Raw genomic sequence first — 15641 nt, 5'->3', positions numbered from 1 at the left:
TAGGAACCGGGTTGGAACCGATGGGGACATACAAATAGTAGAACCGGGTATGATTTTCGGGTACAAAAATACCCAAACCGGGTATTGGGCCAACCGGGTAGAAACTGGAACCGGTTCCGGTTAGGTTTCAAAACCGGTTTTTTTGTGCACCTCTACTATAGTGAGATAAGGAAACAACATTTCTTGGTAATCCATTATGGCTTAACCTTTTCATTCGGTTATTTCGGTTATGGTTGGGTCAATTCGGTTATTTGCTTAGGAATCTTCAAAGTTTCATTCTTGTATGTACCAGGTCAGCTCCATAATATTCACTCACATAGTTCCACTCTTAGCTTTACAAAACAAAGAGAGTTGGCAAGTACAAAAAAAAAAAACAAAAACAAGTCGCAAACTTTAAACTCAAGCAGAGCTATTAAGACATGATGTATCAGATTAAACTCGACCCGCTGCGCACACATGAGTAGAAACATATGCCTCTCCACACCCATAACAAAACTCATGCCCACACCTACAACCAAAAACACAACATCAATAAACACTAAACATTCATTTAATTATCATCATCGTACTCAGTATATCCCACCAATAGCAATGCTATGGTAGGGTCTGAGGAGGTAAGATGTAGGCAGCCTTACCTCTACCCCATAGGGATAGAGAGGCTGCTTCCGGTGAGACCCCCGGCTCGATAGTAGTTTTGCATCAAGCCTTGGACATAAGGCACATAGCACTCAATCATCAGGACACCGGCTAATTGATGCATGTGCCCTTGTCTTTCGGCTATCAACGCCACCACATGATGCCTGATTAACCTTCCGCCACTTTTAACGTTATTTTCACGAGATTAGAAAAAGAATAACGTCAAATTAGTGCAATTTTACTTTCGCCCACCCGAGGGTTCACACATATATACATTATATGCGCGCACCGCAAGCAGGGCGTATTCATTTAATTATAAATAAATATTTAATAATAAACACCTACCTGCATGACATATGCAAGCAACCATCAACTCTCTCCACAAAAAACTTGCAATTTGAGCACCTCATCCACTTCTTATCCTTAGCAAGATTAATCAACATATTGTCATCTCCACCTAACTCACCCTTCTTCCACAACTCAAACTCTTCACAACTCATCCCACAATGCCACACCACCTTACACTGCGCGCAAAACAACCGGTTACAGCTCGGACACTCTGACACCGTCACGACGACACCACCATCGTCCACCATCATAGCCGAGCAATCCTTAAACGGGCAGTAAAACTTCTCAGATGACATAATCAGAGACTCGCACAAAATATCCTCCCATCTTTCCAACACCTCTTTTGGAACAATGGTTCCGCAGTCTTGTGGCCCAATCACCCTGTCACACGTCGGGTCGGGACACTTGACCGCGGTAATGTTTTCTTTTATTTTGGCGGCTATGTATGCACGGATGCAGTCAGTGCAGAAATCATGGGTGCAGTCTTTTGTGTTTTGGAACATTTCGGGTTGTGGTTTTGTGTCCATGCATATGGCACATATGTTTTGTGGCGGTTGAGGTGGTTGGATTATTGTTATGGGTGGTTGGCTGGATGATGAACACGAGGCGATTGAAGCGGTCACTGATGATGAACAAGAGGCGGTTAGTGATAACGAGCTGGATATTAGCGCTTCTTGAAGTTGGAGTTCTTCTACATATTTCTCATCAGAAATGGGGATGACTTCATCATCATCATGAAGGGCTAAAAAGTATGACTCGTCCACAAGGTCAATATTGTGAAGTTGACAGGTAGAACTGCTAGCCATGTTGCACTTGTGTATTTGCTAAGGTTCGGGTCGAATGGACACATGAAACAGAGGCTATATAGTCAGGTAAACAGGATGCTGAAAACATGAAAACAAATTGTTGTTCATTTAATACATGAACAAATGTCCCGCCATAGTTATTAATGTGCTAGGCGTAGGGCTGTAAGTGAACTGAACTAAACTGAACGAAGCCTTGTTCATGTTCATTCATTCGTTTAACATTAAGCTTGTTCACGAACGCTAACAGAACTGAAAATGTTGTCCATGTTTGTTCGTTAAGGAATTGAACATGTTCACAAACAGTTCAAAAACGCAAACGAACATGTACTACTTAAGAAAAACAGCATTATTAATCCAAAACATTAGAGACAATAACCTTAATTAAATATTAGTTAAGCACTTGAGAAAGTAATAATCATAAACATGATCAAACCTCAATCGGCAGTTTTATTCTGATTATGCCAATGAAGCACACGTTAGATTTGTTGTTAGATAAAGCAAGACTTTAAAAAGTAGACCATTAACGAACAAACATAAACAAATGAACGTAAACGAACATTAATGAACACGTTACCGACCGCTCACAAACACAAATGAGCAAACGCAACCTTTGTTCATGTTCGTTCATTTAACTAAACGAACATAATTTATTGTTTGTGTTCGTTCATTTACTAAACAAACGAACGTGAACGAACTTAAGGCCGAACGGTTCGCTGAAAGTTCGGTTCATTTACAACCCTAGCTAGGCGCAACAAAAGCAAGGGCCCGAGAAAAAAAAAGCTCATTTAATTAAAAAAATAAAAAATATATTATGCATTCCAAAACTTAAATAACATAGTTCAAATACCAAAAATTATCCAATATCATAAGTTTAAAACCCTAAAATTATCCAAAACCAAAATGTTTACGACTTAAAAACCAAAAGTTCAAAAAGTAACAAAAAGAAAAAGCTCAAATGATCCACATAATTTAATCTTTTTATAACCATATTGTTCAACCTTAAAACTTGTTTCTGGTTGAAATAGCAGCTTGTTCAGCGTGTTTAAAACATCTTTCTGGTTAAAACAACAGCTTGTTCAACCTTTAGGAAAACCGCTTTGACATGTTTCTAGTTTAAAAATCACCCTGTTTCAACCTTTAGGAAAACCGTTTCGACACTTTTCTGGTTAAAACACGAACCCATTTCAAGCTTTAAAAAACCTGTTTTGACAAGTTTCTGGTTAAATCCAACCTGTTTCAATGTTTAGAAAAACTATTTTAACATGTTTCAGGTTAAAACATTGTTGGTAAACCACAACAGCTGACAAAAAAATTAAAAATAAAAAACCAAAAAACTTTACTAAGCTCGTTCTTCAAGCTTTGTGGAATTCATAAGCCATAAAGTTCGATAATTATACAGCGGGATTAGAGTAAATAAAGTAAATCCGACTTATTTTAGGTAAATCTTATAAAAAGGTTAGTGATAAACCAAAAGAAGCAAAAAAATCTAGAAAATCTAAAAAATCAAATATGAATTTATAGCAGTTTGATTTACATATTTGAGATCCTTTGATGATTACATATATCTGTTTATGTTGGCTCATTTAACAAACGAACAAACATGAAACAATTTCTCGTTCTTTTAATCAAATGCACGAACATGAACAAATGGCCCGTTAGTTCATTACTTTCAAGAGTGTTCGTTATTTATACTTGTTCAATCATTCATATTCGTCCATTTAACAAATGAAGGGCCATGAAAACAATTTTTTGTACACGAACAAATGTCCCGTAGTTAAATACACATTCCCTTGTTTATATTTGTTAAATCGTTCGTTTTAAAGGTTGATTCAAATTTACGGGTGCCAGAAACACAAATAATAAAGTGGGTCCACCCCACTAACAACCGATCACATCTTTTTACGTTTTTTTTTAATATCTACGTGGCAGTGATGTGACGGCTTAACTACCCATTACCCATTGTTAGCAACACACATCCTTACTTAGGGGTGAGCAGAAAACCGAAAAAACCGAAACCGAATTAACCGAAAAAACCAAACCGAAAAAACCGAACCGAAACATTAACCGACGGTTTTTTTTTGTTTTTTTTGAAAAACCGAAATTTCGGCTTCGGTTCAGTTACTCATTTCTAAAAAACAGAACCGAACCTGAAGAGGTAGGTCCCAGCAGAGCCCAATTGGACCCGCAAGACTCACCTTGAAAAGGGACGTCTGCGCATTTGAACCCGCAAGACTCCTTAACGGACGTCTGCGCGGTTGAACCCGCAAGACTTAACTTAAAGGGACGTCTGCGCAGAAACCAACTGGATCAGCAGGACCCACCACGCTCAGAGACATGACGTCCTTACGCAGTACGCAAGCTGTCCCCGCAGGAAACGCCTCCCAATGGTTTCCAAGTACTCCGCCTGTTCCCGCAGTTACGGATACCAGCCATCAGGGAAGGCTACCCGCGCAGCATGGCTACACGCACAAGGCTTAACTCATAATAATTCAATAGTCACCTGAAGAAGGAATGAGCAAGCCGGGAACAGTCCCGCACAAAGGCGGGAGGGGGAATACTCCCGCCCAAATGAGCCAGTCCGTACGATACTGAAAGATCTTCTGTACTGTACCTGACGAGGTATGGGCAAAAGATCTGACCAAAGATACGACAGCTCACTGACAACAGTATGGCGAGCAGCATGCTCTTGTACTGTATGTCACTATTAGCCGCTGCCTACTCACCAACTCCTGTCATACCACGTGCATAGCCGGCAGTTGGTGGAAAAGGAATAGTACACAGCAGGCCTGGTCACTGTCAGCCGCTGCCTACCCACCAACTACCAGCATGGCACGTGCGTAGGCCACAGTTGGTAGAACAGGAATACTATTCAGCCGGCCACACCTCCTTGGAAACCTACCTTCGGCTATAAATACCCCAAATGGTATGATCATCTCATCTTATCACATTATCATCATATACTATCTTGTATTACATATTATACCTGATATCTGCTCTAGCAATCTCTTAATATACATTTATATTCAAGAGCAATCTAGTCTGATTCTCACGCCGGAGGGTGGTCACAAGGAGGAACCCCCCCCCTTCTCAGTGACGAGCTCACGGTGTCTGTTTTGCAGGTTATCAGAAGAACCATCTTTGCCGGGTCTAACCCCTCGTGGGAAACATCTATCTAACCCCCAGGTTACCCGTAATCTGCCCGGGGTCCGATTAGTGTTTCTTCATTGGCGCCATCCGTGCTTAAAAGCTAGAACTTCATTTCTTTTCAGTTTTTTCAAACTTCTGGAAAGATGGTTAAAGAAACTCCGGTAACCACAACCCCAGCTACTGGGGGGAATACCGGCGACTACACAGTATTTACGAACACTACCTCGGTTACCCAAGCCGGGGCAAGTGCAGTAAATTTTACGAACACTACCCCAGTTACCCAAGCTGGGGCAAGTGCAGTAAACAACCATCCCCTGGGATTCAGTAATACCCAGGCGGAAGGACAACAGACGAGACTCCCCCGCCAAACACTTGAACAAGTTAAAGCGTGGGCGGAGGCACGTCAGAAGGAATTCCAAGCTGAGTTGGACGAACGCTTGCGTTCCGTCCAACAGGCTGACGAATTTGGAAGCACTCGACAACAACTCAACATGAGCAGTGAGTGCGAGTCCTCGGACGATGATCGGGAGGAATCCGACACCGACGCAAACCCTCGCCTTAGGGCGAAAGGGAAGCGTAAGGAAACGGACTTCCAAACGAGAAGGAATTTCGGAGAAACCTTCAAACAAAGGAACGCGGGGGGAAACCCACGTGACTTCTCCAAAACCTTCAGACCAACTGCTGCAAACGCGGGAACATCCAAGTTTGCAAGGGACATTGCGGAAGCAATCGCCCCGAAAAGTGCCAAGCAGATGCCCAACATCGGCACTTATGATGGTATATCCGACCCAGATGATCACCTAAACAGATTCATAGCGGGGGCAACCGTCAGCAACTGGACGGAACCCACGTGGTGTTATATGTTCCAGATGACACTGGTGGGAGCGGCTAGAGCGTGGTTTGACCGTTTACCGGTCCACCACATCTATGATTGGGCGGACTTCCAACACAAGTTCAGCCAACACTTCAGTCAACAGAGGAAATATATTGAAGAACAGTGGACGATCCTCAACTGCGTTAGAGATAAGGATGAACCTTTACTAGACTTCATCACTCGCTTTAACTCGAAAAAATTGAGTCTGGGCGTTATAAGCGAAGACCTTGTTCTCGCCGCTTTCATCCAAGGCGCCGAATATCCAGAGCTTATCCGCACGTTGACGGGTAAAGATGTCATGCCATCCACATGGGATGCCATCATGACGGCAGCCAAGCGCTTTGCCGAAACGGAGAAGCAACTGGGTGGGAATCTGCCCCAGATTACAAACCTCTACACGCAGAGGACTAGAGAAAACAACGTCCAGACCGCCTGACAAAACAAAAGGAGGAAGCCAAGCATGTGGCAGTCAAGGGTAAACTTTGACACCTCATCCAGTTCTCGCTCCCTATTAGGCGGAAGGGGTAATACACACCCATCAAGCCAACACCCCAGGTGGACGCCCCTCACCAAAAGCGTCACGGAGATATTTGCCACTGAGAAACTCCCTTGGCCAAAAGCTCAAACGGTCCGACAACGACCTGACGCGGATCAGAGCAAATACTGTGACTTCCACGCACAAAGGGTCACACCACTGAGAAGTGTTCATCTTTGAGGGATATTATCGAAACATTCGTCAAGGAGGGCAAACTTACACACCTGGTAGCGTCAATCAGGAATAGAGGGAAGAATGACAACCGATACAAAAGCAACGGACGAAAGCCCGTTGACATCAACATTCACATGGTTCGTGGTAACATCAGAGGAAGAAAAAGACGGACGACAGAACCATGCGCATGGAAAGAAGCTGAGGTGCGCTTCCCGCGAGTGCCAGGAGGACCCAGCAAAGAAGGCCCTATCGTCATCAAAACCCAGCTGGGGCACTACATCACTTCCCGCACTCTTGTTGACAACGGTGCCTCGTCAACAGTTATGTACAGGCAGTTCTTCGACAAGCTAGATGATGAAGACAAGGAACGCTTGGAAACGGTCTACGCCTCGATGGAAGGGTTCGACGGCAGCTACGAACACCCCTCTGGGTATCCTATCTTTCCCCGTCACTCTCACAGACGGAAAACACTCCCGCACAGAGGATGTGGACTTTGTCGTAATGAGGAAGCCACACCACACGTACGACATTCTCTTCGGGAGAGACGGGATGGCAAGATTCAATGCCGTAGTATCTTCAGTCCACGGCATGATGGGATGGCCAACAGCTGAGGGCGTGGCGATGGTCACCGGTATTCCCCAGGTATGCATCGCATCTGTCTCAACACCCAAACCAAAGATGGCTAAACCCACCATCACCGAACCAGAAGAATGGGCTTTTAATGGCAAATACCCCGACCAGGCGGTTACCATTGGCCCAACAATAACTGATCCTACGCGCACATTACTCAAACGCTTACTACAAAAAAATGCTGACATCTTCGCATGGAAACCAGCAGACATGACTGGTGTACCTCGAAGTAAAGCAGAGCATAAGCTCAAGTGTGACCAGGCTTTTACGCCAGTCATACAAAAGCGTAGAGTAATGGGGGCGGAACAAGCTAACGCGTGTAGAACCCAAGTCAAGGAACTCCTTGACACGGGCATCGTACGCGTTAGTAGATATCAAACTTGGGTTGCAAATCCCGTTATGGTACCGAAGTCTAACAAGCAATGGCGCATGTGCATAGATTTCAAAGACTTGAACAAAGCATGCCCCAAAGATTGTTACCCGTTACCCGAAATTGATCTTAAGGTAGATTCGTTATCACCGTTTCGCCTTAAATGCTTCCTTGATGCGTATAAAGGGTACCATCAAATCCACATGGCCGTTGACGATCAGGACAAAACCGCATTTCGGACGCCCGATGGCACATTCTGTTATCAAATGATGCCATTTGGACTTAAGAATGCCGGGTCCACATACCAACGCCTGATGGACAAAGAGTTTCATGCCCAAATTGGGAGGAGCTTGGAAGTATACATGGATGACCTGGTCATTAAAAGCCTTGACCCAGAAGCGATGTTGAAAGACATCGAAGAAACATTCAACACACTCAGAAGGATAAACATGAAGCTCAACCTGAGCAAGTGTTCCTTTGGGATGGAAGAAGGGAAGTTCTTAGGAGTCATTGTTACAAAAGATGGCTTCAGAGCGAACCCTGAAAAGGTCGAAGCCATTATCAAAATGGAATCACCTACTACCATCAAGCAAGCTCAGACACTGAACGGACGCTTAGTCGCACTTAACCGCTTCTTGGCAAATCATGCGGATAGGTCGTTCCCATTCGTGTCGACGCTGAGAAACTGTCTAAAGAAAACGCACTTCCGCTGGACACCAGAAGCGGAAGCAGCTTTTCAGGAAATTCGGTCACGCTTGATCAAACTCCCAACGCTCACAGCACCAGAAGCGGGAGAGGAATTAATCCTATACCTCTCCGCCACAGATAGAGCAACCGGGGCCGTCCTGTTAGTCGAGCGAAAAGGCATCCAGATGCCAATCTACTATGTTAGTCGTCTCCTAACAGACGTCGAAACTCGGTACTCTACCCTGGAAAAATTAGTCTTAGCACTTGTACAGGCTTCACGCAGACTAAGACGATATTTCCAAGGTCACCCAATCACTATTCTCACCAACTTCAAACTTGCAAACGTTTTAGGCAAACCCGAACTTTCGGGACGCCTAGCCAAATGGGCAATAGAATTGGGAGAATACGCGATAAAATACAAGCCAAGGCCAGCTATAAAAGGCCAGGTCTTGGCCGACTTTATTGCCGAAGTCCCCGCATCGCGGGAGAAAGAGTGCCAGGACAAGGCTCAACCCTCTCCAGCACTAGACATCGATGAAGTCTGGCGACTTTACACTGATGGAACGGCCAGCAGCGAGGGCTCAGGCGCAGGGTTAAAACTTACCAACCCAGCAGGCCAAGAATACACTTACGCTATTCGACTAGACTTCCCAAGTACGAATAACGAAGCTGAGTATGAAGCATTCTTGGCCGGGTTGAGGATTGCGCGTAAAATGGGAGTAAAGAACTTGGAAGCCCATGTGGATTCCATGTTAGTTGCCAATCAGATAAACGGGACGTACACGGCCGTAAACGACACAATGGCCCTGTACCTCGCTCAAGCAAAAACCCTCATGCGCGATTTAACGATTGTAAAGTCATACACGTCAAGCGTAGCGAAAACAAATCTGCGGATGCGTTAAGCAAGCTTGCGTCATTAGCTTTCACTCACTTGGGAAAGGACATCCGCATTGAACTCCTTGGAGCACCATCAGTCCCACACAAGGAAGTCTGTCTCATCCAAACCGGCACAGAAACGTGGATGACACCAATAATAATTACCTTGCGGCGGACATACTACCAGAGTCAAAAACAAAGGCAAGAAAACTACGCTGTAAAGCACTGAACTATCAACTCATCGATGACATCCTTTACAGACGTAACTTTCTTGGCCCCCTCCTCAGATGCGTTGACGACCAAGATGCCAACTACCTCCTAAGGGAAGTACACGAAGGCATCTGTGGGATACATGCAGGTCCACGCGCAGTTGTAGCTAAGCTAAACAACGCGGGATACTTTTGGCCGGGGATGCATACGGATGCGCTGGCGTACATCAGAAAGTGCAGGTCTTGTCAGCTCTACGCACCCAAAACGCATCGCCCGAAGAATGAACTTGTTCCAGTCACCTCTGCATGGCCATTTCAGAAATGGGCCATCGACGTGACAGGCCCATTCCCCACAGCAGCAGGGAACGTCCAGTTTCTAGTGGTCGCCATCGACTACTTCACCAAGTGGATAGAGGCAAAACCCTTAGCCCAAACAACCGCAAAACATATCAAAAAATTCATTTGGGAATTTATCATTTGTCGTTTCGGGCTTCCACAGAATTTGGTGAGCGATAACGGCACCAACTTTGCTGACAAAAAGCTACAACAGTGGCTTAAAGAACTTCAAATCACCCACACCTTTACCTCGGTGGCGACCCGCAGGGTAATGGTGAGGTAGAAAGAGCAAATACGAGCATCGTCGACGGCATAAAGAGAAGACTATTGGAACACAGATCCGGCTGGGTGGACGAAGTTCCACACGTACTTTGGGCACACAGAACGATGAAAAAGGCAAGTACGGGAGAAACCCCGTTCAGCCTCACTTATGGCACTGAAGCCATGGTCCCGGTCGAAATTGGTTTACCCTCACCAAGGGTCATGATTCAACCAGAGGACAATAATGCGGAAAGACGGTTAGACCTTATGCTAACCGAGGAACGCAGAGACTTAGCCGCAATGCGTGAAGAGAACTACAAACGACAAATGCAAAAGTACTACAACACTGCGGGTAAAACTCTGCAACTTCAATGTAGGAGACTACATATTGCGTAACAACGAGGCTTCGAACCAAGATCGCCCAGGAAAGCTGACCCCTGTCTGGGAAGGTCCGTACGTTATCAAACAAGTGCTGGGAAAGGGCGCATACCGGCTCGAAAGGCTCGATGGCACTCCCGTCCCAAGAACATGGAACGGAGCTCAATTACGCAAATGTTACATGTAGATCAATTCCAAATTTGTAAAGGCCCAGAGCCACTTCTAATGGAAATGATTCTCCTTAGAACATTGACGCTGATGATTTTACATTTATACTTATAAACTTTCCACACGGATATGCCGGTCTTCACCGCATAATTACGAGGAAAGTCGTTGCGTGGGGAAGGCGGCAAAACCCGCATAAACCCAAAAAACGGCAAACCTTCACGCAGGTCAGTCATAGGTAAACTTTGGTCATTCCACTAAATGAAAGTGCCGGTCCTAACCGCACAAATCATAAGAGGAAACCGAACCTATTGACAACTGCGCGTCGAACGGTTAACTTATCCAAAGCACTGGGAAAATTGCTAAAATAAACTAAAATATGCATGCGCAATTCATGTAACGTTTATAACGCAAGTCTCAAAGATTCAAAAGTAAGCGGGAATATACCCCTTACCTTGGCAACCAAGTAACTATAAGACGGGTGCGGGTACAGTGTTAAGGCAAAACCCTTCACATACCTAGCACCTGCAGGGAATTGACGCCAGGAATACCTTGGAAGTAAAGTAACTATAAGACGAGTGCGGGTACAGTGTCAAGGCAAAACCCTTCACATACCTAGCACTCCGCAGGGAAATGAAACCAAGAAGGATCTTCTGGGCCATGCTTGCGGAAACGGGAATAACATCCCCGCATAGCGGGAATGTCGAGAACAATATTGTTTGAAGCTTCAAGATGGAATTGGTGGTTTAAGCATAATTGATCACTATGTTCAAAACTACCAAAACCTCATGGAGAATCTACACAAGAGGTACTCAACGCTCCTGACTTGCGAGGAAGTTACAGACCTACCCGCATCATACCCAAAGATCAAGCAGAACAGTGGGAAATTCTGCGTGACATTAGGACTTCCGCGGGAAGAATCCCCATGGAAAACCTTAAAACTAAACCCTTTTCAAAAACCCTTTGCTTAAGTCCAAAAGTTCACCTCACTTTATTAAACATTCATGAGAAGAACATTGGACTGGGGGGACTTGAAGAGGTAGGTCCCAGCAGAGCCCAGTTGGACCCGCAAGACTCACCTTGAAAAGGGACGTCTGCGCATTTGAACCCGCAAGACTCCTTAACGGACGTCTGCGCGGTTGAACCCGCAAGACTTAACTTAAAGGGACGTCTGCGCAGAAACCAACTGGATCAGCAGGACCCACCACGCTCAGAGACGTGACGTCCTTACGCGCAGTACGCAAGCTGTCCCCGCAGGAAACGCCTCCCAATGGTTTCCAAGTACTCCGCCTGTTCCCGCAGTTACGGATACCAGCCATCAGGGAAGGCTACCCGCGCAGCATGGCTACACGCACAAGGCTTAACTTATAATAATTCAGTAGTCACCTGAAGAAGGAATGAGCAAGCCGGGAACAGTCCCGCACAAAGGCGGGAGGGGAATACTCCCGCCTAAATGAGCCAGTCCGTACGATACTGAAAGATCTTCTGTACTGTACCTGACGAGGTATGGGCAAAAGATCTGACCAAAGATACGACAGCTCACTGACAACAGTATGGCGAGCAGCATGCTCTTGTACTGTATGTCACTATTAGCCGCTGCCTACTCACCAACTCCTGTCATACCACGTGCATAGCCGGCAGTTGGTGGAAAAGGAATAGTACACAGCAGGCCTGGTCACTGTCAGCCGCTGCCTACCCACCAACTACCAGCATGGCACGTGCGTAGGCCACAGTTGGTAGAACAGGAATACTATTCAGCCGGCCACACCTCCTTGGAAACCTACCTTCGGCTATAAATACCCCAAATGGTATGATCATCTCATCTTATCACATTATCATCATATACTATCTTGTATTACATATTATACCTGATATCTGCTCTAGCAATCTCTTAATATACATTTATATTCAAGAGCAATCTAGTCTGATTCTCACGCCGGAGGGTGGTCACAAGGAGGAACCCCCCCCTTCTCAGTGACGAGCTCACGGTGTCTGTTTTGCAGGTTATCAGAAGAACCATCTTTGCCGGGTCTAACCCCTCGTGGGAAACATCTATCTAACCTCCAGGTTACCCGTAATCTGCCCGGGGTCCGATTAGTGTTTCTTCAGAACCGAATAACCAAACCGAACCGAACCGTGCACAGCCGTATCCTTACTTACCTTTTGTTCATTGATTCAAACAAACTCAAGAAGGTAATAACTTTAATTATTGATACAAATTTATTTTACAGTAATATTAGTTTCAATCAAATTAAAAAAAGCCCTTTTCTTTACAATCAAATCGAAACAAAAGAAATGAGTTACCTGTTAACGGCGGATTATAGCGATCGGAAGAAACCCTAGAACGACCTCAGTCTTCTCACTTTATAACGCTTATTATTATTATTATTATTATTATTATTATTATTATTATTAGATTATTAAGGCATTCAATTGGATATGATGATTTTAATACCTTTACTTTTTATCCTTCTCATAAAGAAGCTATTATTTATATTTTAAAAGATAAATATTGGGACGTTGGTAAAACCCAAGCGTTGAGCCGGTAAGTTGATGCGAATTTGGTCGATTTCGCTGACGTGCATTATTGTACCGGAACTAAAACAAAAAACTATAGAAACTGAGGTGGACCAATGTGGTAGCATTGGTCGGTAAAACTCGAGCGCTGGTAAAGCCCGACTATTATCTATCCCATGAGTTGAGGCGGTGAGTCTAGGGGAATTCGATCGGTTTTCGTTATGTTTATTATGATACCGAAACTAAAACATTTTGGCGTTCGGTCGGTTTTCGTTACATTCGTTACGGTGAGTGAACTAAAAAACAAAACTCACGGACCAGTTCGGTGCCGCCAAGTGGCCCAAGCACTTGCGACACCAAACTTCTCTTTTATATATATTAGTAATAGTAATTATCTCTTTGTATTATCTTTTATATAATGGGGTTTGGTTTTTTAAATAACAATCAATCAAGTATTTAGATACCATAAACATTTTTATGAAATTATGGCCTAAAATCTGAAACTGTAATCGCTTGTATCGTTTTTTCTTTTACACCCGATTTCGATCGGTTGCCTACCATGGGCGACACTCTCAAGAAATCGGGTGCTGAATTATCCGGAGATCACAAGAAGAAGAAGGCGACGTCTCTACACCTTGCGTACTTAGTAACAAACATACAAGACAACATACATACTCTTAACGGAATGATAGTTTCGTATGATTCGTGGACAAACTTGTTCAAACTTCATTAATGCATACAAAGTTTCTCAACACTTCGATGATTCTGATTCTCTTGTTGAATATTCTGATCAGTTTGTTAAATGGCCGGAACGTGATTCCTTATAATTACTGTGGATTTATAGCACCATATCCGATACTTTCCGACAACACCATCCGCTAAAAAATCACCAAAACACTACTCGCAACAACGAATGAAAAATCGATTAATGGAAGGGGTGCTTCCGGCCCCACATATCACGGCAATCAAGGTTACATGGGTTCTTACTCGAACCGTGGGCAGGGATCTTTATCCCTTCAAAACACTAGCATCTACACATTCATCAACTTTCGTTGCTTCTACACCAGACCAGCGGCACAACAATTTTTTATTTATTGTAATAGACAAATCCTCCCAAAATCTTGTATCATCCCCATTCCCACCTTTTTTTAAAGTTTTCCCATTAATAATGTCTTTTTCATGAAGAATTCTACAAGATTTGACGATACGGTGCCAAACGTCGTTACCCAACCCCATATCGATCCCATCAATAGCACCTCTCGTATAGCCGTTTATCCCTTTTATAATTTCAACCCGAAGGTCATCTGGGAGATTAACAAACGCCACCTCCATTTTTGGAGAAAAGCCAAGTTAGAATTTTTAAGATGCCAATTTCTAAACCCCCTTTTTGCTTATCCACCAGAATGAGATCTTATTTAACCCAATCAATTTTTCTAGAACCCTCCGCTAACCACCCTCCTTTTGGGTGGAATCCATACGACCGTCTATGTTATATACCCATTTCAGACCTAAACCCGTTTATTTGCGGCTTGAAATCGACCTTAACCAAAGTACATGAACTAAAATGGTAAAAAACAAAAAGTCTGACGAACCCCACCCGTCACGTAGCGTGACGGAAGGGGGGGGGGGGGGACGTTGCGTAGCGTGACTGAGCTGCAGGTCAGCAGTTTTTGGTTCGTTATTCGTTTTTGATCGTTTTAAACATTTAAGCTCGAGTCTTTTCCACCTAAATCAACCAAGACTTGATCCATAAACATTTTACCAAGCTCAAAATGTATTTGTTTCTCAATATTTTATAAGTTTAAATTATTTATTTTAATTATTTAAATTATTCTCCAACCACCAAAGGGGTTAGAAGTTGCTTAAATGCCCAACCATCCATAAAAGGTTGTCTCCTGCAATCTTTGCTAATAAATACACACTTAAGTCCGCCTTCTTTCACTACGCTTAACTTTATCTCTTTCATTTCTTTATTTTTGGCCCTCATTTGAAGGTTATCCGTTGACTACAAGACCCTTCTTTGGGTGGTTTTGATTCATGTTTTTTTGCATTTTAGTTTTTATAAATCAAATGATTAAATCCATTTCTTCAAGATCAGTTTTTAAGGGTCTCACTATCCATGCGTTCATTTGTGCATTTCAAGGCTAGTTTTTGAAACAAAAATGAAATTTATAACAACTAGAAAAGGAAACTGCATGAAAGGAACATAAAAATAAACACTGGGAGGAAACTTCATAAAAACAAAGTATGTAGTTTTCACCTTTATATTCCTAGGGTTTTACATTAATCCACTTTTCACAAGTATTATCTCTAATTAAACGCGTTTAAGTCTTGACATTTCGTTAAACAGCATTTTTTTTAACAACTATAACAATTAACTAAGAAGTTGTATGGGTCTTGTAGATAATTATTGTGATCATTTTTAACAAATCTATTATGTAAAACATTTATGAATTCTTTTGTACAACTTTCTCTTGTAATAAAAACCATATATATTACTAAGTATTTGTAAAGGAAACCAAATTATTTGTAGCATTACTTTTCTATATTCACATGTCAAATTTTAGACAACAAATACTACTAGCTAGCTAGGGTGACACATTTTATACTAAAACCAATTAACTTGTAAGCATTTAAACACATATATAACATTTTTATTTATTATCATCTTGTTGAGATTTGAATAATCTAA

General features: G+C 43.3%; 1 protein-coding gene across 2 annotated transcripts; it reads right to left on the bottom strand.

Moving 5' to 3' along the window:
* Window positions 1–237: 237 nt before the first annotated feature.
* Window positions 238–12864, bottom strand: LOC143585620 (E3 ubiquitin-protein ligase RSL1-like). 2 transcript variants are annotated; one of them, XM_077067379.1, is made up of 3 exons: window positions 12737–12864; window positions 982–1808; window positions 238–508 (listed from the first exon to the last, which is right to left on the bottom strand). In XM_077067379.1, the coding sequence occupies exons 2-3, from the start codon at window positions 1788–1790 to the stop codon at window positions 433–435; spliced, it is 885 nt and encodes a 294-aa protein (XP_076923494.1). In that variant the 5' UTR covers window positions 1791–1808; window positions 12737–12864; the 3' UTR covers window positions 238–432. The 2 variants fall into 2 exon arrangements, with proteins under 2 accessions (XP_076923494.1, XP_076923493.1); XM_077067378.1 differs by having other exon boundaries at window positions 982–1868; window positions 12737–12819.
* Window positions 12865–15641: the final 2777 nt, after the last annotated feature.

Source organism: Bidens hawaiensis, unplaced genomic scaffold, assembly GCF_021521415.1.
Source record: "Bidens hawaiensis isolate Kalapana, Puna unplaced genomic scaffold, B.hawaiensis_p1.1 tig00033913_1, whole genome shotgun sequence".
In the NCBI taxonomy this organism is placed as follows: Eukaryota; Viridiplantae; Streptophyta; class Magnoliopsida; order Asterales; family Asteraceae; genus Bidens; species Bidens hawaiensis.
Note: the sequence above shows the minus strand (reverse complement) of the source record. Positions and strands in the feature narration are given on the sequence as shown.

Bases quoted from the DNA above. Each gene is read 5' to 3' on its own strand.
- LOC143585620 (XM_077067379.1), bottom strand. From the start codon at position 1,790: ATGGCTAGCAGTTCTACCTGTCAACTTCACAATATTGACCTTGTGGAC. The intron at 509-981 runs GTAGGTGTTTAT...TTTTGGTTGTAG, and splicing joins TGCTTGCATATGTCATGCAG to GTGTGGGCATGAGTTTTGTT.